Source organism: Bemisia tabaci, chromosome 3 (assembly GCF_918797505.1).
Source record: "Bemisia tabaci chromosome 3, PGI_BMITA_v3".
NCBI lineage: Eukaryota > Metazoa > Arthropoda > Insecta > Hemiptera > Aleyrodidae > Bemisia > Bemisia tabaci.
The window spans coordinates 25,998,405-26,023,420 of NC_092795.1; the positions used below are offsets into that span (position 1 = coordinate 25,998,405).

The 25,016-nt window shown below is 37.0% G+C and overlaps 2 protein-coding genes across 4 annotated transcripts in view; one reads left to right on the plus strand and one right to left on the minus strand.

Moving 5' to 3' along the window:
* Positions 1–100: 100 nt before the first annotated feature.
* hpo (serine/threonine-protein kinase hippo) lies at positions 101–16,795 on the minus strand. 3 transcript variants are annotated; one of them, XM_019042382.2, is made up of 11 exons: positions 16,600–16,795; positions 12,882–13,143; positions 11,917–12,144; positions 11,579–11,684; positions 11,055–11,267; positions 10,147–10,265; positions 8,959–9,109; positions 7,235–7,323; positions 6,712–6,813; positions 6,055–6,201; positions 101–4,819 (listed from the first exon to the last, which is right to left on the minus strand). In XM_019042382.2, exons 1-11 carry the CDS (start codon positions 16,644–16,646, stop codon positions 4,661–4,663), a joined length of 1,623 nt encoding a protein of 540 aa, XP_018897927.1. In that variant the 5' UTR covers positions 16,647–16,795; the 3' UTR covers positions 101–4,660. The 3 variants fall into 3 exon arrangements, with proteins under 3 accessions (XP_018897927.1, XP_072154175.1, XP_018897926.1); XM_072298074.1 differs by lacking the exon at positions 16,600–16,795 and adding an exon at positions 15,918–16,287; XM_019042381.2 differs by lacking the exon at positions 16,600–16,795 and adding an exon at positions 13,568–14,025.
* Positions 16,796–17,057: 262 nt separating this feature from the next.
* Positions 17,058–25,016, plus strand: part of LOC109031107 (E3 ubiquitin-protein ligase RNF19A) — a 94,899-nt gene continuing 86,940 nt past the window's right edge. The window contains exon 1 of the mRNA XM_019042442.2: positions 17,058–17,409. The gene's annotated coding sequence lies outside the window, so the exon portion shown is untranslated. The remainder of the gene's footprint in view (positions 17,410–25,016) is intronic.

A 25,016-nucleotide genomic window follows, 5' to 3' on the forward strand; every position in this document is an offset into this window, starting at 1 on the left:
GGATCTCTCAAATACTTACTGTTCCTACCAAAGACTTCGGAAATCCTTTTTGATATTGGAATCTATGAACCACCCATGGGGAAAAAACCAGGACAAAAAATGATTAACAAAACATGTTGTTTATTTAGTAACACTGCATCTTGAAGCACTTGATGATCCCAACAAACAACTCTGTAATTACAAATAAATATAGAAAATAAATATAAATTTTATTTGATTTCTATGATGAATTACAAAATGGGGCTGCGGAAAATTAAAAATTTTCGATGTGATAACTAAAATAAGTAAGTATTTGCATTTATTATTAGTAATTATTACTTTAAATCATATTAGAGCACTCAGTCAGGTAAGGGTTTTTTAAGTTTTAAAGTTAAGGACCTAATGCTCTGTAGAATGCTTGCGCTAAAAAATAAGACAAGCACAAACTTTCGTCAAAAGCAGGTGGACTCATTTTTTGGACCAATGCATAATAAACGACCGATTCCTCTGCAGGTGTATCACTGAGAGCAGAGCCAACTGTACACTTTGAGTTCTGATTTAAGATATCAGGAGATTGAAAAATTTTGATTTACACAGTTTTGATTTTCACAGACATTTTGAGCAGCACCTAAAACAACCTTGATAAATTAAGCCCACGTGGGAGATTTAAGCTATCTTGGGACAAGGAGCATCTATGAAAGGATTTTGGTAGGATATACTAAAGTTATGACTATAAACCACGAACTAATTCTACAAAATGGAAGCTCCAATACAAGTAAACAGACTTGACATTAGGGTCAACACTCTGAAAATTGCTGAACTACCGTTAATGATGGCCATGACAATGGCACGTAAGAACTACTGAAGACAGTTGGGAGTAAGTGATACAAAGGAACTTGAAATTTTGTTATCAACCCTTCTCAAAGGGGAGAAAACCCATTGAATCTGTAATTTACTAGCAGAGTCGATGAATAAGTCATTCAGCTAACAAGGTCATCTCCTGATCAGGTCAAACGAAACATTTGACTTTGTCCAAATTCATAGTTCTACTGTTTGATAACACTACTTTTAGGATTTCATATACAATTGATGTATGCTGTAAGATGAGCGACCACTCAATGCCGTGAATTGTCTGATAACACAAGAAATTCTGAATATTACAGCTCTTAAATCAAGTAATAGGCTGACCTGCGTCTTCTAAACTTGTTTGGATTAAACTGTGAAGACACAGCGTACAAAAATTGAATCATATGAAAAATTTCGGTTCAGAAAAATTGTACACAACTTGGAAAAATATCTGGCAAATATTAGTTTAATGCACTGTCAGTTGCGCCCTATCAAGAGAAATATTCATGACACAGATGAAAGTAAATGATAATTTTCTAAGAAACGCAAACAAAGATTAACTATACCTGGATTGAATCATTCCTTATAGAAAAGAACTGAATCGTAGGACAAATATTTTCAGTCTTGAAATGAGTTTCCCTCTGTGATGGTGGATGGGAGGGGGGGGGGGGGGGGCTAAAAAGGAAAAATTATTGATGTGCTACATAACATCGGTTCCTTCTCAGGAATATAAAGACTATCAGATCTGAGGAAGAAATCCATAATTACATAAGAGGGCCACTAGGACAGTGTTTGTTTCTAATTTTCAAAGGAATTTGTTTGCTGACAAGGAAAAATATCATACATCCATCCCGCTTGACATTTTCTCTTGAATTATCCTCCTTAAAAATTCCTAAACAAGGAAATTGACCAAGGAAATCACTTGACATTTTTAGAGTTTTTCTTAGGAAACACCACCGGTGCTTTATCCCAAAATAAATAAAGAGAAAAGGAAAGTTATAATCGCCTTCCATGATCTACTTATACATTTTTAACAGTTGACAGATGAATGGAGATCCAGGAATATTCCCATCTTGACAGCTTGCTACATCAGTCAAAAACTTATTGTTGCTCATAGAACAAAATAATATTCGATTTTTTACTGTAAAAGGATTAATTGGTGCTGGATTAAGGGTATGGGCTCTTAAAATAAGAAAACTCTGAGGAAAAAAAAGGACAGCTGGTAAAGTAAGAAGAAAGTTAGATTACTGAGGCGAAAATAAAAAAAGTAATAGGGGTGCACTGAAACATATCCTTACAGGCCTATCAGGCCCTGAGATTAGTTACAGTTAACAAAATCACTGATAGTAGTATTGGGAATCTATGATGAAAGTACTCAAGAACAACATAAGCTACTGACCTAGGTATTACTAGAATAATGTATGAATAATTCTATGGGTGATGATATTAGGTAAACTTGCGATGCATGGTAAAAATGATGAAATCACACCAGAAAGTTACTTGTTCAACTTCACCATTCATTTTGAGGCAAACAAGAACACATTATATTCTGTCAGATTTGACTAGAGCTAATGGGTCAATTGAGCATCTCACTTAATCATGTTTGAAAGATAGCAGCTTTTAGGTAAGTAGAAAATAATATTTGTAGGATACATTGGAACACTAAGTTCCACATTGATTGGTACGATGCCCTTCAATATAACATGGTTAATATATTCCACGTCCAAAGTGCCTACCATGGTTGTTTCGGCTGTAGATAACGATGGAAATTCCAAACCAATCAGATGTAGGTGCGAGGAGCAACCGTTACAAATGTGTGCATCAGTAATTTATGAGTTGAAGATGGTAGAAACGAAGCAGCAAACTACAAAGGCCGGTACAATCAAGCAACCTTTTTTTTTGAGGGCTGATATTTTTGTTACTATTGGACACAGAAATTTGGCTCTCGAACAGATTTCATTATTTTACACCAGGACTTATATGTGATAACATGATTCAATCACCAAAACACACTCTGTGCCTGGCTTCACCAACCCAAATCTCAAGAATTTCAAATAATAATGATGTTTAAAAGCTCATGAGAATACTTATGTTTGATTTTGTAAAAAAGAATGAAAATGAACAGCTCTTTACTGTGACAAAATCAGGCTAGTATTGTATCATATGCACTAACAATTGACAGCAATGCTATCTGTTGGCAATACTCATATTATCAAGATTTGTTCAAAAGTCTAAGAAAAGGGAGAACTTGGTTAAAAATCAAATTTCACCAGCTTCTTTAGTTATGGCACGATGATGGATACAATCACTGCGCATGAAAAAATAGGGGATTCAAATGGTATAGTGAAAACAAATAGAGATTATGTACAAAAAAGGCAAACAAAACATAAAAAACAAACAGGGAGTTATTTGACAACCACCGATTTTATAACACCTCTTTTATAAAAATTCTGGTTGGGCAGCCTCTTGCGCTGGGCAAAAATCTGAGCTAACTAAGTGATGGCTTAGAAAATAATGTGTGCTGTCCTGAACTTCCCGAAAGTTGAAAGAACTTATTCCTACTCCTGAATGAAAACACTGACTCCGTGCCATTTCCCACAAGACATGCTTCAGAAATTGAGAAAATAATAGTACCAGACCGTAGCGATTAGAAGTTAAACAATGGAATTCGATCATTTTTACAAACAAGATTGAACATTTTTAAACATTTGTTGTTTATTTCTGTCTGACTGTCAAAGAAAAACTATCTTTCCCCAACGTATCTATGTGATTTTGAATTGATGCGTCAATTGCTCATTTCCCAGTGTAGAAGGGCCTTTTGGCATTAAAAATTGAGATGATGGTTCTGCCCAAGGTAATTTATTTTTGCTTAAGTGAATAAACTCCAGGGAAGTTGAAAAGTTTTTTTTCCACACCTCATCACTCAAACTGTTCAGTTTTGGGAAGGGATCCACAAGTTTTTTAGCCGTTGTTTTTTATTCTTGATGACAGGAATTCAGGTTGATATTGTAAGTGATTCAACAATCCAAGATGAGAAAAGTCTAGCACAGGGTTTAGGCCCAAAAAAAGCTTACCAGCCAGGCAACATATTCTCCCTTCCCCATTGAATAATCAAAGGGTTTAGACATTCTTTGGATAAGTAATATTTTGAGAAAAGAAACATAAAGCATCTCTGTTATAAAGAAACCACTACATTTCAATTGAGGTAGGTAACATATAAAATGATAATCTTGAATTATGTCTGAGCAGAGACACGAGCTCATGGGATTGCCACCGCAAGGGATGTAGAGAAGTCCTCGAATGTTTCATGCTCTTTTCAAGAATCAAACATTTCTAGATACTGTTACCATGAGGCAGCACCATTTACATTGATCCTTTTCATTGTTTCGATGGTGCGATTTATAATTGTGATGAATTTTATCCGTCATTTGAGAGTTTCCTGAATATCTAAGAAGAATTTAATAGATTTTATTGGTATTTTTAAACCTTTAGTCTTTTCAATGACAAATGACTTGACCACTCATTTGGGTGACAAACCATACTAGCCTCTTTCCTTTCAGAATGAGTTTTATTATTTTACAGCTTCAAGCCATTGAATTGTATTAAAAAATATCTAAAGTATGCTGAACAAAAGCAGTCTATTCCCTCTGGGATCACATTTCTTTCGAACTGAGAGGAATTTTAAAAGTCCATATCCCAGTCTTAAAATATTTTTGCCACTAGTTTAAGTCATCCATACCTAGAAACCAAAGCAGAGCTCATGGTTTTGTCTCAGGGATTCTAGGATGACCATCTGTACAAGACAAAAATGAATCGTCCAAAACGAATATACCGTTCAGAAGTTTTGCTGGCGTTTTTTCTTTTGATCCATGGCATCCAGAATCGGTTGTCTTTTTGTTTGATAGCGTCTACGCAGTTCATCAATCTCTCGCTCCATTTCTGCATCCAAACTGGACATTCTTTGTTGAAGATCATCATAACTCAGGAATTTTAGCTGTAAAAAAATAATTTAAAATTGATGAGATGAATGCATGTTTTCAAAACTAGAAATCAATATTAAATTTTGATTCACCTGCATGAAAGACTGGACAGAAAACATTTTTACAGAAGGGTGAGATTGCCAGCTAAAAAAAAGATAAATTGAGATGAATGAAAAAAGAAAAAAAAAAAAAAAAAAAAAACATGATTAAATTTTAATTTACCTCTTTTGATCTCACAAAGAGGGTATTTTGATACACTGGACGATCCTGAAGGAATGGACCATTAGATAAGGTACAAATTTAAGCATGATGATCCATGTTTTCTCATAAAACTTCACGTAGAACACGAATTGTGCAAGGAAAATTATTGACAGTAACTTGTAATTCATATATTAAAGTTCCCTGATGCATAAATTCTAACTTCCCACTCATACAAAAAACCATAATCTATTTGCTTTAAATCAGACTCTGAACATCAATTTAACAGTCTCTGCGGTATGAAAATATGAAAATCTCAATCTCAGTGCTATAACTTACTGTTAGCTTACAATGGCTTAGGGGCTTTTAAATGTTTACAAACTTTAAAAACATGCGGCAGAGAAGGAACACTGCTCCGTTGGGAGGCCGGCCAAAGCCACTGTAGTGCAAAATTTGATTCGTGTAGACTCTGGTTCATCTTGTAAGCAGGGAAATCAAATTTTTTGTCATCTATGCGTAATTAAAATGTCAAAATCTTGATTAGAAATTTTTGTTTCACGAATCGTGTTTTACTTGAAATTTTGCAATGGAAACAAATATCACAACGCTGAAATTCTTTCATTGTCTTGTAATCCTTCAGGGTGGCTAGCAAAATTTCATTCTATCATTCCCTGACTTTTCACTGACTTTCAATGAAATTCCCTGACTTTATTACAATAACGTAAGAGCACTTAATTAATGTGGTCAAAACATTGGCAAAACAACGCGATCAGCTGGTCTGCCACTGACCCAATTTTTACATGGAACCTGGCTCACAAAAATTCCGTGACATTTCCCTGATATTTCCTGGTTAAGTAGCATTCCCTGACTTTTTGCAGTTTTCCTGGATAGTAGCAACCCTGTCCATTAAATTTTTGTAGATACACTTGCGAATATATCATTAGTAGATTTAGCTTTGTAGCTGGTAGCATTAGAAAACTACAAAGTGGTTACTAAATCTGAAGAGCCGAGACCTTGATTGAAAGAAGAAAGAGAAATAAAAAATACTTACAAATTCGAAATCACCATCAACGAAAACATTTTGAAATTTTGGTTGGTTTTCAGGAGGAAGTGGAGGGGGAAGATGGTGAGCTGACCTCAACATTTGGCTGCCAGCTGTTTGGCCAGATATTGCTACTAATACTCTTTGTTTTTCTTCCTACAAACAAAAATTTAAAAAAAAAAAATTGTGACTAAAAAAAATACAGAACAACAAAGTAAGAGTTTTTCACATTATATGCTCATGCTATGAATCTATTTCCTGTGTTATATTGGGTTGACAAGCAAGCACTTACACAATCATTTATCACAAGATAACGCAAAATTTCAGTAACCTGATGTGCCTATATAAAACCTTTTTCATCTACATAAAAACAAATGCAAAAACAGGGAAATACAGCTAAAAATTAAAATGTTAAAAACAACCCTGGACGTTTTGGAGCCATTTAGGCCCTTTTCAACTGGCAAAAGAATCTTGAACCAGCACGTTGTTCAACACTGGAAAATGGTTCATTCCTGTAGTCGATACTAAAATATAAGAACCCTAGTATCGATTGTGGAGCTTATCAAATTATTATTAATTTTACATTACATTATTATTGAAATGAAATGATGAAATAGGGAGAATGACTGAATGTAGTGCACTTGGATGAGCACAAAAAGAAGTTACCTGACTTTGCTGATGCGGGGCTACATTTGTATTATTTACATCATTGATTAGTTGTTGCTTCAGACTTATTGGACTCGTTAAGGTATCCATGGCACCATTATCCTGTAAAAAAGAAAAAAAAAACGATAGGACTTATCTGCAATGTTTTGACAAATAATTCAGGATAGTTTTTAAACGAAACTAAAGTCCGTGGATTGGAAAGGTCTGAAACAGCTCTGGGCCTCCGCAATTCTGGAACCATACTCTGGTTTTGTAAAAGAGTGAACCACTTATCAATCTGTCTACCCGCTTTTGCAATGAGAGTGGGACACAAAATAATCGATTCATGGTCACACCAGAGCATGAGACGACCTTCCTTAATTGCAGCTATTCTAAAAAATAGAGCTGAACTTAATCCAATTTTCTTATGCGTACATGAATATGAAAAATTTATTTGAATATTCTAGTGATTTTTTTTTTCTGTGAGAAAGATATAGCAGCGCTAAACCAGTGGAAAAGTATTAAAATTAAAGAAGTTACTTACATTAATTGTCTTAGATTCTTTTTTGTCAAAATGGTCTAAAAACAGAGGTCTATATTTTTTCCCAGATTCGCCAGGTCCCGTGTCATGCCCTGAAAAACAAAGCAGGGAATATTTAGTTGCTGAACGTAGAAGGTGTAAAGCTTTCAATTTCACACTGTTAGGTACGACCACTCTTCAAGGTATGTGTTTAGATGCACTTGACATTGCAAGCTAATTTTAAATCCAACTCTAGAAGAGGCAGAAATGTTTTTTTGAAAGGCATTAAATGTAAAATGTTGTTTCCAAAACAAAGTTTGATTAACATTTTTCCACATTGTTTCGAATCAATGATAATACTTGCTGTTTCAAATAAATGTTTTCAAATGATGTTTCCAATAAGTGTGCCTAAACTTTGTATCCTGAATGTTACAGCCATGACATATGTATTGAAAATATTTTACATTTGGAGACATTCTAATGACAAAACAGGGTGGCGTTGATAAGAGTTCCAAAAGTTTACTCCAATTTGAAAAACCATATCATGTTTTTTTTCGTCTAAAAAAAAATCAAATCCTTTCGCCAGACATTTTAATTTGATTCAGAGCACTGGCACTGACAACTGCAGCCAGAGACTGATTCATGTACTGCTAATGCACTTTCCCTCAAGCTTCATAATATGTGCCATAAATCCTCATTTCAAACGTAAAAACAGATAGCTCTCTTTCTGACTGCAGTTAGACAGTGCAAGTCGGCAATCACATAACTCTTTTGCGGTGTCTGAAAATCTCCGCACCTGTGTTATTTTTATAAAGGAGAGCAAATTGACATCATTCCTTGAAGTTTTGGCAGAAATTTCTTCGCACGGAGAAGAAAAATCATGACAGTTTAAAGAATTGCCATTGAGTAGTTTTCCGGTTAAAAATTAAAGTATGACAAGAATTCTGCGACGTCGCAAACCGAGTTATGTGATTGCCGACCTACACCGCCGAGTTGCTTTTTTCAATTGCTAACTCAATGTACCACTCAGATAATTACTTTTTTTAACATGCATGATGAAAACATGAGACCGTTTTTTTGATGAAAACGTTAGGTAAAGAAAATTTGTAAACGGTCTCTTATTTTGTATTAGGCTGGGACATGCAAAAACGAACTTTGTTTCCATAAAAACACTAATTTGTTTAAAATTTATATTGTATCAGAAAATAGGCTGAGACACTTGCAACTTATTCATTAGGATACTAAACAGTGTTTTTGTTCGTAAATTTGTTATCACAAAAATTTAATTAAGGAAATTCAAATTGTTCAATCCTTCTGGATTAAAATTAATCTCCTAGGAATGAGTCCCTGAACACTACAATCCTTTGTAGACACATATATAAAAATAAGTACACCAGAGCTGAAGGTGCCAGCCTACACTTTTTAAAAAATCAAGCTCTTGGTGTCTCAAGAGTTCTCCAAAAATAGTTCCATAGCTGAGAAAAATTTTCTAGCATCATTCAGCGCCGCTTCTGAGATATGAACTTCAAAAATTGCAATTATACTACAATACACGGTGCTGAATGGTATTCCCTAGAAATCTTGATAACTAAAAGGATATTGGGCACCTTTTTGCTAAAAGGCATTGACATAAATATCAGGAAAGAACTGCAACTCAAAGTTATTTGAAAAAAGAAGGAATACAAAAGACTTTTAAATAAATGATTGTAGGGCTGATTTTGAGTAAAATAGAAATATTGCATACTTACTTTTCATTGTTGATTCATCATCAGTATCGCTATTGATGACCATCGTTCCTAACTCTTCAGCTAGCGTGCTCCCTTTGACTAATGTTCCGCCTTTTTCGTTGATGAGCGTTCCTGAGTCAGGCACTAAAGTTTTACTATCCGTATCATCTTCCTGCATTACAAAGTAATAAAAATAATGTAAATACTCCACAGTGGTAACTGAGAGCTTCTTGCTTGCTGGGCATTGGATTGGATACTTCAAGTTTATTTTTATACATACAGTAAACACCAAAAAAAAGAGAAAAAAAAAGAAGAAAAAATTCTGGCTTTCAAAAATCAAAGAGCATATACGTACATATCTGTAAAAACAAGCATGTGTACTTTTGGTATGGGTTTTGCTATAAAAAAAAAAAAAAAAAAAAAAAAAAAAAAAAAAAAAACACATTAAATGAGATAAAAGCTTCCTTTAGCGAGTTTCTTGAAATTAGAACAACTTCTTGCTTTTCTCAGATTACTTTAATCTGATTTATATTTTCCCAATTTATAAAAAAAATATAAATCAGACAAAATCTCCTTTAGGCAAATTTCCTAAGCTCGGCACACTGGGTCTCCAGACAAGGTATGAATTAAAGCACCGCGCCACATATTTCCTCTTCAAAATTGCGCAGGAAAAACGAATCACACAATATGAAGTCTGGAAATAACTCTTGAGCAAGATATAAGTGTTTACAATTAACATTGGTTAAATGGCAGAAATACAAAAACCTCATTTGTATAACCTAACTTCCATTTGATCTGTGTTAAAAATACTTATTAGTATCTCAATCAGAAGTTGATTTTCTTAACTTCCTGACATGCGAATTGTTTTCTCCATACAATTTTGAGAAGAAAACAAGATACGTTCATTTCTGGTTCATACCATGTCTAGAGGCCAATTTTGATTTTTTTTAGACTATCTTTTTTCATATCACAACTCTCTTATATCCCTAAATTAACTGTAATCCTCCATATCTGCCGACCTATAACTGTAACTTGGAGTTTGAAATGTCTTCCTGAGCCTACTCAACAAAAAAGAAAATTAACAATAATCAGCTAGATACCTAAGTTGAAGAGTTATCCATATTTGTTATTATAGATCATTCAAAAAATTTAGAGGTTACATTTTGAAATCAAGCTAAAACATAGGTATCATTAAGAATCAAAACTTACCTCTACAAGATTGCTTTTACCCTGCATTGCTGCAACATTATTCCTAAGGCTTTGATTCTCCCGAATTTCTCTTGCTTCTTGAATCATTGTACTCAAAATAGTTGATGCTTTGGCATTACCTGCAATAAAATAGGCATAAAAATTTTACTCTTAGACATAATAAAAAAATAAAGCTAACAATACTCACCTTCGAACAGGGTTTTCGTAACATCTTCATTTCCCAATTCCTAGACTTCTCCCTGACCCCAAAATTTATAAAATCCCTGACTTTGCCCAGGCCTTCGAAAAAAACTTTACTAAGCTTTTTCCATTAATTATGCTGACTTAAGTAAAAATTAGAACACAATCTCAACTTTAGATTCAAATTATGGTGAAAGAACGATCAGATGGCACCAGTTGAAGTTGCTGAGCTGACACCCTACTCATAAAATTCCCTGACTTTTTCATGTTGCCACATATTATCTGACTTACAAGGTTTTCCAGATCGCTAAAAACCCTGTGATTGTGAATAAATCATTGATCATTTGCCATGAGTGAAGCTGTCTGGAACAAGAATGAGAGTTTGAAAGATTTGTTGCTACGCAACAATATCATTATAAAGAACGCATTTTCTATGTTCACCCGAGGTGTTTTTACACCTTCAAAAATTTTAATGTATAATGGTACACGGAAAAGGAGAATCATGTGATTGACATAGTTTCGGATAAAATTTTAATTAAAACTAAGGACTAAAAATCATTCATTGAAGACCAGCATATTCATTGCGCTACTCTACGATGGAGGCATTGTCTGCAGGTCCTCCGAGGAATCAATCTTGGAGTACTAGTTACATACATACATAACCAGGCAAGAAGTGATAGAGTCATTGCAGTTAGGGGGATCCATGGTTTTAAGCGTTTATTTCTTACCGATGAATTCATGCTGTAACATTTGACTGGCGGTAGCTCTCTCCTCAGGATTCTTTATTAGGCACTGACTGACAAAATCAATGAATTCTGGGCTCCATTGGTCTGGCTCGCGAAATGATGGGGGAGGTTTTGTAGGTATCATGAAGATAGCCCGCATTGGATGGATGTCACCATATGGTGGCTTGCCTTCTGCCATTTCTAAAGCTGTTATACCTGGAACAAAAAGAGGAAAAAAAAAATTGATGATGTTTGCAACTGCATTGTTTCCACTTGATTGCAATTCATATAAAAGAAAAGATATCCATAGATAAAGAATATACACGGATGGAGATTTGACGCAAAAGATGATTGAATTTAAGATTTATAAAAGATTCTCACTTTTGTAAATTTTACCTCGATTTACATAATTGTACTTAGGATATCTTGGGATGCGCTTTTTTGACAGTCATGGAGGCTGAAAGTGAAATGTATCTTTCATTCAATTTTCTGAGATGTTACTGATAAGTTGGAGGTCTTTCACTCACCTAAACTCCACATATCTGCTACACAGTCATACCCAATTTCTTGAATGACTTCAGGAGCCATCCAAAATGGAGTTCCTATGACAGTATTCCGTTTCGCCATGGTATCCTAAAAAAGGAGAAAAATGAAGAGTAAAGCACTGATATTCATTTTAATGTTTATTAAGTATCAAAGGATAAAAACCTTATCTGTAATATGTATATATAACAACTGCAAGAGTTAATTTGCAGATTCTTAGAGGATAGGTAGTAAAACTAAAGCAGTATAGAATATTTCGTTCATGGTCAAAGGTAACCTAATTTGAATACAGGTTGATAACAAGCAAAAAAATATTTCATACCGTAAGCTGTCCAGCTACACCAAAGTCAGCTAGTTTTGCATGCCCTTCAGAGTTCAGGAGAATGTTGCCAGCTTTGATGTCTCTGTGGATTTTCCGTCGTAAATGCAGGTACTCTAAGCCTTTTAGTGTATCTGATAGAATTGTCGCAATTTCGTCCTCAGACAGCGTTTTTTTACGTAGCCGCATTATGTCTGATACTGAACCAGCACCACAATACTCCATTACAATCTAAAACATGATGAGAACAAGAGAGGCGATCAGTAAAAAATCAAAATAGACTTACTTAAGAGGGTAAATTTTGTACTAGAGAAGTAAAACTCAGCTCTTTGTTTGAGCAATACATTCTTAAAAACTCCATTTCTGCAGAGTCTGAAGAACATCTGAAATTCACACCCATCTATGAGAGCTAAATTCTTTGAAGAACTCTTGTTCTTTGTGACAGTTAATTAGTAAGCTTATTATAAGCAGAGAAAGTAAGGGAATTCAAATAAGATTTTAAACATGAATATTTGTCTTATCTCTTCTTTTGTAAATCTCTCTGAAGTTCAGGTGAATCATCCTTACTTATCAATAGGTCTGTTATTTTTCACAGGGATGTAAAAAATTCCTTACTTCCAAACATTATACGCCATCTGGAATTTTTCCCTTTCTCACTTTTGGAAAGATTTCCTTACTGTCCCAAATTTTCCAGAGAGGTGACTTTCCTCTGTCCTAATTTGTTTGTTGTTTTCCACTTTTAAAAATTTCCTCAAGAAACTAATTTTTCAGGGTAGAAGGATTATTAGTATCAATTCATAAAAATCATTGTGCACAGCTTTCAAAAAGCCAAAAATTTGGATCCTAAGTTCCGCATGGAAACAGTCTTTCCTGAGGTACAGGTTTTCTGTGTTTTGCAAATACAGGAAAGCGAATTGATTTTTGATCTAAATAAACAAATCAAAGAAAAAACTTCAGGAGGCACTCACCCATAGATCAGTGTTTTTAAAATAAGAGCCATAATATTTTACTACATAAGGACTATCACATTGCTGCATTATTGAGATCTCCTTGATTATTTCCTGCAAGTCGGTGTCAACAGGTACTTGCTTGATTGCAAGGACCTGCCCCGATTCTTTGTGAAGAGCTTTGTAGACACTTCCATAGGATCCTTCCCCGAGCTTGCAAATGATATCAAATACCTCTTCTGGCTGTCGAGTCAAGCTCTCTTCCGACAGCTTCTTCAACTCACTGCAAAAGAACAGGGAAAACAAAGTCAATAGATTGAAAAAAAAGTACATCGCAAATCATACAAATTTGAAGATGATGGTTGAGGATGGTTCAGATTTTAATCAAAATCATTGGACGACGGATAAAGCTTTAAATTTTATGTTGTGAGCAGAGTGCTTTGGTTTTTTATTTAATTGCATTTAAAATTGTTTCTATTCGGATGTTTATTTTCTCGACAACGCAAGGGCAAAATCATCATTTATGCACAGGTTTCATGAGACGTGGCCAGCGTAAAAATGACTGATATATTTTTACATGAAAGTAAATTAGAACTACAAAAATTTCGTTTTGTTTCTTCACCTGGAGCTTGTCCTTCAAATCTAAAAAAAAGATGGCTAAAATCATAATAAAAAAAAATAAGAAACTAGCAAAGAAAATTACGTACCCTGGATTATCAATATCATCAGTACTAAGTGGATTTGAAACAACTTTAGCTCGTCGAGCTTTACAAGTTGCACAATCCGGCAGGGGAACTTCAGAGTTGAAAACAAGTCCCTTTTTGAACACCAGTGTGCAACTGCCATCCATCATTTACACTTTGTTACACAAGATTTGGAGAAAATACTAATACATCCTTGTTACACTTTAATTGACTTTGGAAGCAATACTTCTTCAGAAAGAAAAGTCATTTTGAGAAAGAAAAAGAAAGCTTTCAAGAATATTGTATTTTAACACATGGACAGCCTGGACAAATGTCAAAAGATGGGCACCTTTATTTTCACATGAGCTGTGTACCAGATGTAGTACTAAAAAATATACTTTTTTCAATAACTATTAAACTTGAATTTTTAGAAAATCTTAGATTAAGTGTTTGAATGCAGTATTATCATCATGGGCACACTTTGTTTGTTTCATTTATGATTAAACACTAAAAATGGTGTGATAGTTTGGCATTTCGGAATAGGTAAATACTCCGTATAGTAAAAGAAAGACTGATTAGAGACAAAGATGGAAAATATAAAAATAACTCAGGGTTGTCAAATTTAGGGGACATGGACTAGGTCTCAGAGGAACATCTGTTTCTTCACCACTACTTTGACAACACTAAAATAGACGCCACATGAAGATACTACACATTTACTGGCCAGACTCCAAGAAATGAGCTATGAAGATTCTCCTTCTCTCTTCCAGTGACGAAGAGGGCGAGAAGGGGGGGGGGGGAGGGCTGACTAGAGGAGTTTGGCAAATCAAGAAATTTGCCAGTCAAAAGATACAGTAATTTTAAAAATTTTCAAGAAATTAATCTTCTTTTCAATGTGGCTTACGAAAGAAGATCAAGAGGAAGGGGGAAGATTCTGGCAATTCCTCACTTTCCTTGTCCTTAACTATTTTGTGCCTATTTTTTATATTCTTGAAAATTGATTAAATTTCCTGATAGATTCTTTATATAAATTTCGAGAATTATTTTCAGTAAGGATCTCCTAAAGATACCAGTGTGGACCTTGTCTCTTTTCTGCCGTGCCAAGGAAAAACGTTGTATGAGCATTTGGATGTTGCCAAATTTCCTGTTGGGCAATAGTTATTCTTGAAGAAAGTTTTGAATGTGTTTTTTATTGAAATTTTCAGACACTTTAGATCAAATTACAAACAAGATTCTCTGCAAAATCGGAAAAAAAATATTTTTCAGAAGAAATTTGGCACCATTTGAAATCTCATACAGCATTCTTTCTGATGCAGCAATCAGATGCTGAATGTGGGAGCTGAATGTGGCTTGAATGTGGAAGTCATCAGCCCGATGCCTGAATTTAGCGTGTGTCGCGCAAAATTCAGCAACAATTCTCATCGACCATCGGATGATGTCGGATTTGTCTGAACTATTCGAATAGATTTGCTACACATCTGGACGAAAATAACTCGAATCTGCAAAATTTCAGCTGTTGAGCCATAACTGTTGACTTCCATATTCAGCTGCCAAATTCAGCGTGTGATTCTGCCATCGGTAAGGCAGAATTGACTTCAGATTTCTGACAAAAACTCAAGGGCAGACATCTGTAAGCAAAAGCTTCCTGCTTAAATTTCGATTCTCCTTTTACCCATGACATGTCTTTCTGATCTTTAAAAAGGCATATTCATCTTTATAGATCTCTAGATGTGATAGTGATAAAGTTATACGATGAATGACCATTAAATGAATCTGAAATAAGGAACACTTTTTGCCAAATTGAAGAGTTGGATGCAAAAATGACACCTCTCTGTTAAAGTGTTTTGGAATCGCCACCAACATTTCTTTTTTTGTGAACACACAGAGTTACATGACACCGACCTTACAAAATCTGTGGTTCTTCAGTGTACCTATCCATACTTTTTCTGTGAAGTAGGTATTCTGATCTTAGCACTCACAGCGAGACATTTGCTTCGTCTGAACTGACAACCTTAAAACTTTTAGTTTCTATCTGTTCAGGGTACGACTTTTCCTCATATTACATGATTCTCTTTCTATTTTCCACAATCCAGCCCTTTTAGATTTGCTTTGATAAGTCCTGTCTACGAAGAGATAATTTCAATATTTGGCCTGCAGATTCAGGTGAGTCATTTTTATACATTTAAGTACAAGCTGACACAAGCAGCTGAATAATTGACAGTCATATAAAACTGTAGGGCCAACTATTCTGGGGAGGTCATACTATCAAGCAAGTGTTCAAACGAGCACTCACATTTAGTGGTGAATGTGTCCTGGATAAAATATTTAATAACTCGCTTATGCACACATTGAAATTGGATGCATCCTTACTCACAATCACAGTTCGGCAATTCAAAAGACATCCTGGATAAACAGCACCATTATCGTCTCTTTGTGCTTGAGAAGTGGAAGGGCCGAGCGAACACTGGTAGTTAGTTTCAATGACGCATTTCACATTGAAATAATGTACCAATTTGTTATTCTAATTAATTAATCACCACCAAATCCCTAAGCAAAATGTGCGATGGATCCTTGGACAAAATTTAGGAAAAGATATCCATGAACACAAGACTGATAAAATCCGGTGCAACAGAGTATAAGATCTTCAACTGAAGTGCCCCATTCGTATCAGAAGCTTCGGTCCTACAAGTGCTGATAGACGAAGCGAAGGCCCACAACCGGTGATGTTCATTGAAGTCACTGATTGCTTACTGATTTCAAGATAGTATGAAGAGCAAAGCACTAAGTCATTGTAAATAGAATGAAAGCCTCTGTATGTGCGAAGCATCGTGAAAGTAGGCTACTCTCAAGAGGCACTGAGCTCATCTGGCGCTTCGGGTCAGGATTACATACTGCCCAAGTAATAAGGATAAAAGAGGATTAGTTATATTAAAAATGACCAATTGAATATGAGTTTGAAAGAAACATATACTCATTTCAGGAAATGAGCTAAAACTGAGACCTTGGATAAAGCTAAGACTGAGGTTAACAAGATAGTTAATTTCTCGAGGACAAACCTTTTGGAAGACATGGTAGATGAGTCGGCTGCCTCTAAAAATACCATAAATGAGCTGTTAACTACAATTACAGTTGAGAAAACGATAGTTTAAACCAATTGCATTGATTGTAAAACTTAATCATTATCAATGCAGGTAGTCAGCACTATCCGAAAGCGGTTCAGTGTGCACTTTACAAAATAATGACTGCGGTTATCGAAAATCCATCAATCATCCTATCCTTATCACACTCATCCTCCTATGTAGCTGTTGACTGGCGTCGTTCGGCAGGGCTTTTGCGGTAGCGCGTAATCACGGCAAAAAGCAAAATCTTGCATCCAAACAAAGCATAAAGTGATAAGCGCTTTATGGAGGACTTATGGCAAGCTGTGTTTTTGTGCGCTCTCTAGCGGAAAGTAGGAAGAAACTGAACCATGACGTATTGTTTTCGTCATACGCCGTGCACAGATTCTCTTATCAGCTGCGTTTTTCAATCAGTTCGAAATTAAGACGGGCTAGGTTTGGGCCGCTCCGAGAAGTTCGCGGAGCTTTCGGTGAATTTTTCGCAATTTTATCGGGTGCAAGTTTGGGCGCAGTGCTTCCGTCTCTTCTCCTTCTCAAAGTGCATCGTAAATTTTTCGCGTCAGTGCTTATCAGCTGATCGTTTTTGAAGTGCTTGCTCACGGATATCTCTTGTTACACTTTTGAATTGTTCTACTCTAGCTCGAGCTCGAGGAGTGATCAGGAAATTGTTTGGTGTGCAGATTTGCTGTGTTTCAAAGGAAAATTTCACCTGCGCTCACTGGATCTTGAACTTGCGCCTTATTTCAGGTTGGTAGATTCCGGTTATCCAATGTTTCATCTGGGCAGTGGCTACGTATGCGTGCGTGCATGTATGTAAGACTATCTTTGTCAATGACCTTTGATAACAGTATTGTGTGTAAAGTGGATGTAGGTCACTTCTGTATTTAGGTTAGGAAAGTATTATTGTTTATCTGTCTTTCGATTTTCTAACTGCACCTAATGCAGTTTACCTTGGATCAGCTTTTATCGTTGAAAGATTTAATACCTAGGTATTCATCTGAATCATTATTTGCTGCCAGACTGACTTATCAAAGACTGCTAAGTTGTCAAACAGATTAAGCGGCTGTCTAAGTGTTTTTTCTTTTTTCTTCGCAACAACTGTGACTACTCAGGTACTTACCTCTACCAGATTTTTTTCTTCCGGCAGCCAGTGTCAAGCCTGCAGCTTGCTGTGAGGATGATTCATTTTGCTCTCTGTGATATTTTAGCTTCTCATGTCAAACATCGCCATGATAATTCACCTCCTGAATCATAAAGTTTACTTCCTCTCCTCTCAAACACCTCTGTTCCTGTCAATCAGGGTTGGTTCTAAGTAGCTAGGAACAAAGGTAACTAAAATGTGTCCCACTCTCGCCTGTGCAATAATTTATCCAATATCAAGGCTAATACCCAGTAATTTTTACCACTGTTGATGGTAATGATACAATTACCAGCATAATTCCTCATATCTCTGTTTAAAAAAATAAACTGATATTCTATATTCCATTTGTAATGAGATTTCAGTCGCATGAGCATTGCTGAAGGTATTTGGCAAGAAATAAAAAATTTTAAGATTTTTGCGGATAAGTTTGCCCTTCTTGCACTGAATTGCCCCGTACTTACCTACTTTCATCTTTAACAATATCATGACAGTCAACTGCACGTTTGATGATAACACAATGAATCATAGTTTGTGCCCTTACTTAGTCATGGTTTTTATCATTAGGAAGCACCCTGCGTCAAAAGAGATGGCTTGGAACTCATGCTTTTTTTCCAGTGCATGAGGCAGATCTTCAAATAATTACACAAACATGTTTAAGGAGAAATTTTTCTGGAATTGGAATGCAGCAAACAGAAAGAAACCAAGCCACATTAGCTGTTGCCAAATTGAAATGGGCTATTCAAATTTTTATGTGAAAAAGGTTGTGCGGATTTTTGTGCAAATTTCTGTGAAATTTCTCCATAGTACGAAGCAAATTCCTTTAAATTTTTAAAGGAATCCACACAAAAATTCTCTGGTAAAAAATTAAATTCCTTCGTAAAATTTGGCAACAGCTGATGCGGCTTGGTTCCTTTCTGTTAAACGTGGTCCAATTGTACGGTTGCATCATGCGTCCACCCTTTAAGAATAATTTAGGTCGAAAACCTAATTTCTGATTCGTTTATCACCACATCCTTCTTCAAATAATGCGTTCCACCGCAAAACCATAAATTTTCGAAATTTTCATCAAGAAAAAAGAAAAAGAAAAAAACCGTTCATTAATTTTTTATCTCAGACTTTTCACAATTTTTTTCTTTTTGTGCATCCGAAGGAACTACCTACTAGGTCCAGAATTTATTAGCGTCACTATTCAATCACAAACGTCGGGGGTTGCACACTTCTGGCGATTTTAACACACGTGCCAGGGTCACGCACTTAATGTCAACTTGTGGGAAGGGGGGGGGGGGATTTAGTATCTTAACAGTCTTCCTTCGCTCTTACAAGAAGCCACTTGTCACGTGTTTTATCACCGTAGTGCTCTTGTAGCAAAAGGATTCATGTTTCACTTGGCTGCTCAAAAGTCCGACCCTCCACTGGTTGTAATGGTTATGATAATTGGTGCAATTTCATGATTTTTATCTTTATTGCCCTCTACAAGAAAATAATCCACCATTGAACGTGTCCTCCAGAAAACATGATGAGCGCAGCTAAACTAGTATCTGAGCTATATCGGTGCATGTGCACCTTTGTGAGGCGAGTCTACATCGAAAGTTAACTAACACCGAGTCACCGGAAAATTTTTCCCGAAATACCTAAGCACTGATCTGTCTTTTTAAGTTTTATCCCAAGCCAGAGCGATTACTCCTGGAAGCGCTCGTCTCAGTCAAACTCCTCATTAACTCCTCTCGAAAAATCCCGCTCATGTATCCAAAACCAAAGCTGAAAGTGTCCGCACGCGAAGTATTGCATTTGCTTTCATCGTATCGAACGGGTTTTTCGCGTTGAGAAACTTCCAACTTTATTAGGTATAAGATTTCCACAAGAGATTTGCAAGGAACTATCGTCGGCTCATATGTGCTTTCACGTCCGCGCAATCACCCCAATTCTAAGTAAAAACTCATGAAAGAAAGCAGTATGAATTTCTGTAAAATCCTATTCCATTTTCTCAAAAATTGGATTACATTTTGCAATTAGGAGCCACTATTTTTTGCTCATTTCAGAAACAACATACATGCCATTTGTTTCCCTATGCAGAAAAGGTGCTTTTATAGAAAAGCGACAGATAGTGGTACCTTATTGCAAAATGTAATCCTTCGAATCCCTGCTCACCCCAATGAGACGCGGCAGTAACTGCACCAGGGGTTTTAAGCTCGCTCATTCGTGTCGCTCGTCAGTGGTCAGTGGTCGGACCAGACAGCTGCCCGACGAGCTTTTTAGAGCACTTAGCTTTCCCACCTTGCAGCGAGCATGTCAATCGCGAATTTTCGCAGTTCCCGAGGCCGATGTTTCAGTCGGCCGCACAGTGGATCGAGTCAATTAGAGAGGTCGGATTTGAACTTTTTGACTAAAACTGCAGATTTTCATGTTTATTTCGTCACATTTTAAATTTCAGGGGGGCTTCTGGTAGAAAATGTCTCGAGAAAACCAACGTAACCATTTTAGAACCTCAAAGTTTTGTATAAACGGAGTTTAAGTTTTTTCTTCTTCTCTGTTGCTAATGGTTGTAAAATATCTTATTTACATCCATTTATTTAATATATTTACTTAAGTACTGTTTATGAGTACAGCACTTGAATATTATCAACTATATTCTTAATTTCTTAATATATCTTATTCTACCTCTTCTTCTCTATTGGTAATGATTAATATAATATTATTCTGCCTCTTCTTCTCTATTGAACTATATATCCTGGTAAAAATTGGCGATAAGAGCTGCGTTTCAAAATACCATAGGAATTCTTATAGCCGGCTGAAGAAGGCCACAGAAAATTATAGAGCTGGCTGTAGAATGCGGAGAAAATCATACGGCCGGGCTGTACGAAGCGATAAAAAATTGTGCAGCCGGGCTATAGTTCCTATAGCCGGGCTTTACACTATATCGCCTGGCTGTTGCTTTTTCGTCATCGATTAGAAAAGGCTATGAGAAATTGTGTAGAAATTCGTGTGCTTTGGAAATCATTAAGGTTGATACGGAACCACCTTAATATTTACAAAACACACGTTATATTTTCCTTTAATACATATTTTGTTTCATCAATTAAAACAAGAATAATCCATTCAGGATGTGCAAACATTTCAAAATCATGAGTTGAATAACGCTGACTCCGCCAGATTAAATATTAGAGCCTAACACAAAGCGGAGCGGCGACGCACTGGCGCCTACAAACCTAACAGGGATACTTCACGCATTGCGCAACGCGTGAAGTATCCCTGTTAGGTTTGTAGGCGCCAATGCGCGTTTCGCGCTGGCTGCCCGCCTGCCGCACCGCAGCTTGCCACGGCGCTTGAAGCAACTATTTCACACCAGAGGTATTGCACAGTATCATACGAAACTGAAGGCGCTCTAATATATTAGGGATGGCAGGCATCCATCAAAAGTACGGAGCTTTCCTCGCAAAATAAATCAAGATACTACGGCCCAAAAAGAGAGCAGTGGTCCAAAAACTCACTAAGTCCTAGCATCCGTAATTAGTGACCTTTAGCATACTTTTTATCGCCTGGCTGTGAGTTGCTTAATCGCCATCGCCTATAAAAGGCTATAAGAAATTGTGTAGGCTATAGAAGCTATTGGAAATCTTACAGCCGGCCGTAGGTCTATGGTATTTTGGAACACAGATTCTACTGCCAATTTTTACCAGGGTATGTAAGCGTTTGAAGTTTCCAAATTTTGTCAGACTTCTCCTAGTGACTCGACCCATTGTGGGCCGGTGCGGTGGAACCTCGGAACGCATCGTTGCAAGGTCTATCTAATAGAAGACTTTGGCGGTTAGAGCTCAGCGATATCGGGAGCTACGTCGTCAGTCTGTTTCCACGAAAAAACCTAGGCCTAGTTTTGGCACGTTTTCGGCACGGTTAACCGACTGAACCCCTACTCCACAACCCCCCTCCCCCCCTCCCCGCTCGTAAAAGCGTGAATGACGAACGCGAGCCTACAGATAAACTTCCAAGTTCAGCCGGCTTCCTTACGAGATATTTTATGCTTTTATTGCGCCGATAATTGTTCCTTTCCTCTCGCTTCCCTTCAATTGTCAGACAGAGACCTTCAAAACTTGGAGAAGCACGGTGGTGTTTTTCGACGGATCTGTAAGCTTTGATTCAGGATTTCACTAACACGTGCTCACATAGTCAATTTCAACAAATTTAAGACATTTTCACGAAAGCTTTTCTGAAAAAAGTGATTTTTTATGTATTCATCAGACTATTTAAGGCAGAGCAATCCAGCCTCCAGCTTATTTCATTAGCTTCCTTATGAGCACTTAGGTATTGTACTATATATATATCAAGCCGCTACCTTAGCGCACTAGAGAGCTCTGCGACTCCAAATCGCCATCGGAATCGATCCTCCCACAAATCATCGGGCAGATTACACAATCCTGCGGACCCCAGCTGGTAGCCCCTGCCTCAAAGGGGGCTTGGAGTTGGTCACTGGCTCTTAGGCGTAGGAATCACCCAAGAGAAGGGCAGACAGGGCTTTTAGCTGCAATGAAAGCAACCTGTCTAAGAGAGGCAACTACGAAATCACACTCTGGTCCTCCAGGTTGGGGGTTGAGGCATCGGGCTGACTCCTCGATACTCATAAAAAGTACATTGTCAAAAACCCCAAATCGAGCACTTATTGAACTAATGGTCAAAAATCTGCTTTTCTATGGTGATTTTTGGGCGACGTGTAAGAAAAAACCCCTCCAGAATTTTCGAGTCCTTGTTTATCCTTCAACTCCATTGTGTAAACAATGACATTGGAAATTGAGTTGGCAACGTATTAACCATATGACATCACTTTTTTAGTGAAGTTATCCTAGAAACCATCGAACTTTGTGCAGTCAAAAGCTCAGCGTATCCAAGATTGTCTCGCACGTCGGCGCCGGCGCGTGTTCATATTGTTCTGCGGTGGGTTTCCCTGAGAAAATCAAACAACTGTTTCGCTATTTCACCCGCACCTCCGTTTGCCATAGTTTATCTACCTCTGAAATATCGAGAGATATGAATGCTGCTCAATAAAATTGGTTTAGTGATAATGAAATCAATTTTTAGGTGGTATAAAGACTACATTGAAGTTCAAGAAGTCAGTAAGATTAGCATCTTTGAACCCGAAAAATTGGACTATAGTCTATCTCGCTTTTTCTATCGCTTTCTAGCGCTTTTTATAGCAAGCTAAAGAATCCCTATGGTATTTTAGAACGTAGCTCCTAAAGCAAATTTTTACCAGGCAAAATACAGTCGAGTTTTCTCAATGTAGGGCAAAGTTTAGTTTTTTTGAGACAGATTTTGTTACGATTAATTGGTCGAGTCTTGTATTTGCGTCAGTGGTCGAGTTACTGTACTTATATTCGGTCATGAAATGAAGTGAATGGTCAATTCGGTCAAGTCGCGGACTCGGCCCAGTAAGGCCAAGTTCGAGAATTGATACGAGAATTTAGGCAACCTTCAAAAACTTGGAAGTCATTACGGACGATTTCAAGATCAGTTTTCTACGTAATCAAATCAAACAAGTCAAATCAGTTGGGACCGAGAGAAATAATTTTTCAGCTCTATTCCCTTGTACCCAAGACTAATTCAAAGGCCGTATAAAGGATATGTTTAAGCCGTATTTAAGTTTGTAACTCTCCTCAAATTTAGATCTTTATCGGAGAAAATCTACGACCGGTTGAGCTCAGAACTACTCCTAACTCATTTTTTCGTTTCCAGAATGTGGCCTCGATCCATTCATACTATCAAATTCCTGAAAGCAAGAGAAAATCTAGAGCGCTCTCTCCTTGAAAATAAGTGCAGATGAATGTGAGTAAGTATAAGGCTATCCATTAGGAATCGAATTGTTGACTCTCTGAAAGTAACTTTAGCCTCGCGCGTTTACATTGAATCATAGATAACGGATGCGGGGTTCGCTCATGTTTTGTTTCGGTTTTTATTACATTTTTAGGGGCCTTGGTAAGAAACTAATGACTCATTCATGTTTCCTTATCCATGGACGGAATGCTAGAATAGAACTAGGAACTTCGTGTGAGTGGTGGTGGGGGGGGGGGGGGCTAGAAAGGCCCCTCATAAAGGGGAGTCTATCGGGGAACGAGGAGACCCTCATCCAGGAGGGGGATTGGTGGGACCCCTTTCTGTCCCGGAGAAGAGTTGGACGGGTTTTTCCTGGCAAATTTTGAAAAATTCAGCCGTCTCAGGAACATTTTTTGAGCTTTTCTTACCAAAAAATCGATCGAATTGCAACGGGCCAATAGACAAGGTACGAATTTAAACAATCTGATACATGTTTCTTAACTAGAATTTCACGTAAAACACGATTCACACAACGAAAATTACTGAAACTAACTCCTAACAAAGATATTAACGTTTTTATTTCACATATTGGTTACGAGGAATTTGAACTGCCCGCTCACAAGAAACTCAAAGCTCTACGTGAGTCAAATCGCCCACTACAACGGTTTCAGCAAGCTTCTCAACCGAGCAATGTTCATTTCCCGCCATGTATTTTTCAAACTATAAGCAATTTGCTATTGCTGAGCCAAAGTGTCAAGATTGAGGTCGCCAGATTTTTATATCGCAGAGACTGTCATGATAACGTTTAGCGCGCGATGTGAATCACGTAGAGCATTGAGTTTTCATGAGCGGGTGGTTTGAATTCAAGCATCGAGAATCATTAAATATCTTCGTAAAGAGTTAATTTCGGCAATTTTTGCTGTGCGCATCGTGTTCTATGTGAAATTTTAGTTAAGAAACATGTATCTGAATGCTGAAATTCGTACCTTGTCTAGTGGTCCATTGAAACTGAAAGATGGTAGATATGGCTTGCACCAATTTAACGAAATTCATCGCATTTCTTGGAATAGGTTGAGTATATTTCGAAGCAGCGGCAACCCCCCCCCCCCCCCCCCCCCGGTCCCAGTTCCGTCCATGATCCGTGCTAGGTTCCCTATATCGCAGCAACTCGGAAACCAAAGCTGAACTTTGTCTGAATTTCATTCAAAGAAGTCTAAAATTAAAAGCGCAACTAACGATTCTAATGACTCAATCGCCGATGACACTCGATCAATAAAACTTGAGAGAAAGAGCTTAGCGCGAGTGGCGTCTCTACGCTCTCATGCGAAGCAAAATCGCTCGTCTACTCGTGCAGATTTTTCAACGAGAGTCAAGCGGTTCTTTTCTGTTTAGTTGGAGAGCGATCCGGCGA

Bases quoted from the DNA above. Each gene is read 5' to 3' on its own strand.
- hpo (XM_019042381.2), bottom strand. From the start codon at position 13,713: ATGATGGATGGCAGTTGCACACTGGTGTTCAAAAAGGGACTTGTTTTC. The intron at 11,685-11,916 runs GTATGAAATATT...CTCCTTTTTTAG, and splicing joins GTGTAGCTGGACAGCTTACG to GATACCATGGCGAAACGGAA. The intron at 10,266-11,054 runs GTAAGAAATAAA...ATTTTATTGCAG, and splicing joins GTTACAGCATGAATTCATCG to GTAATGCCAAAGCATCAACT.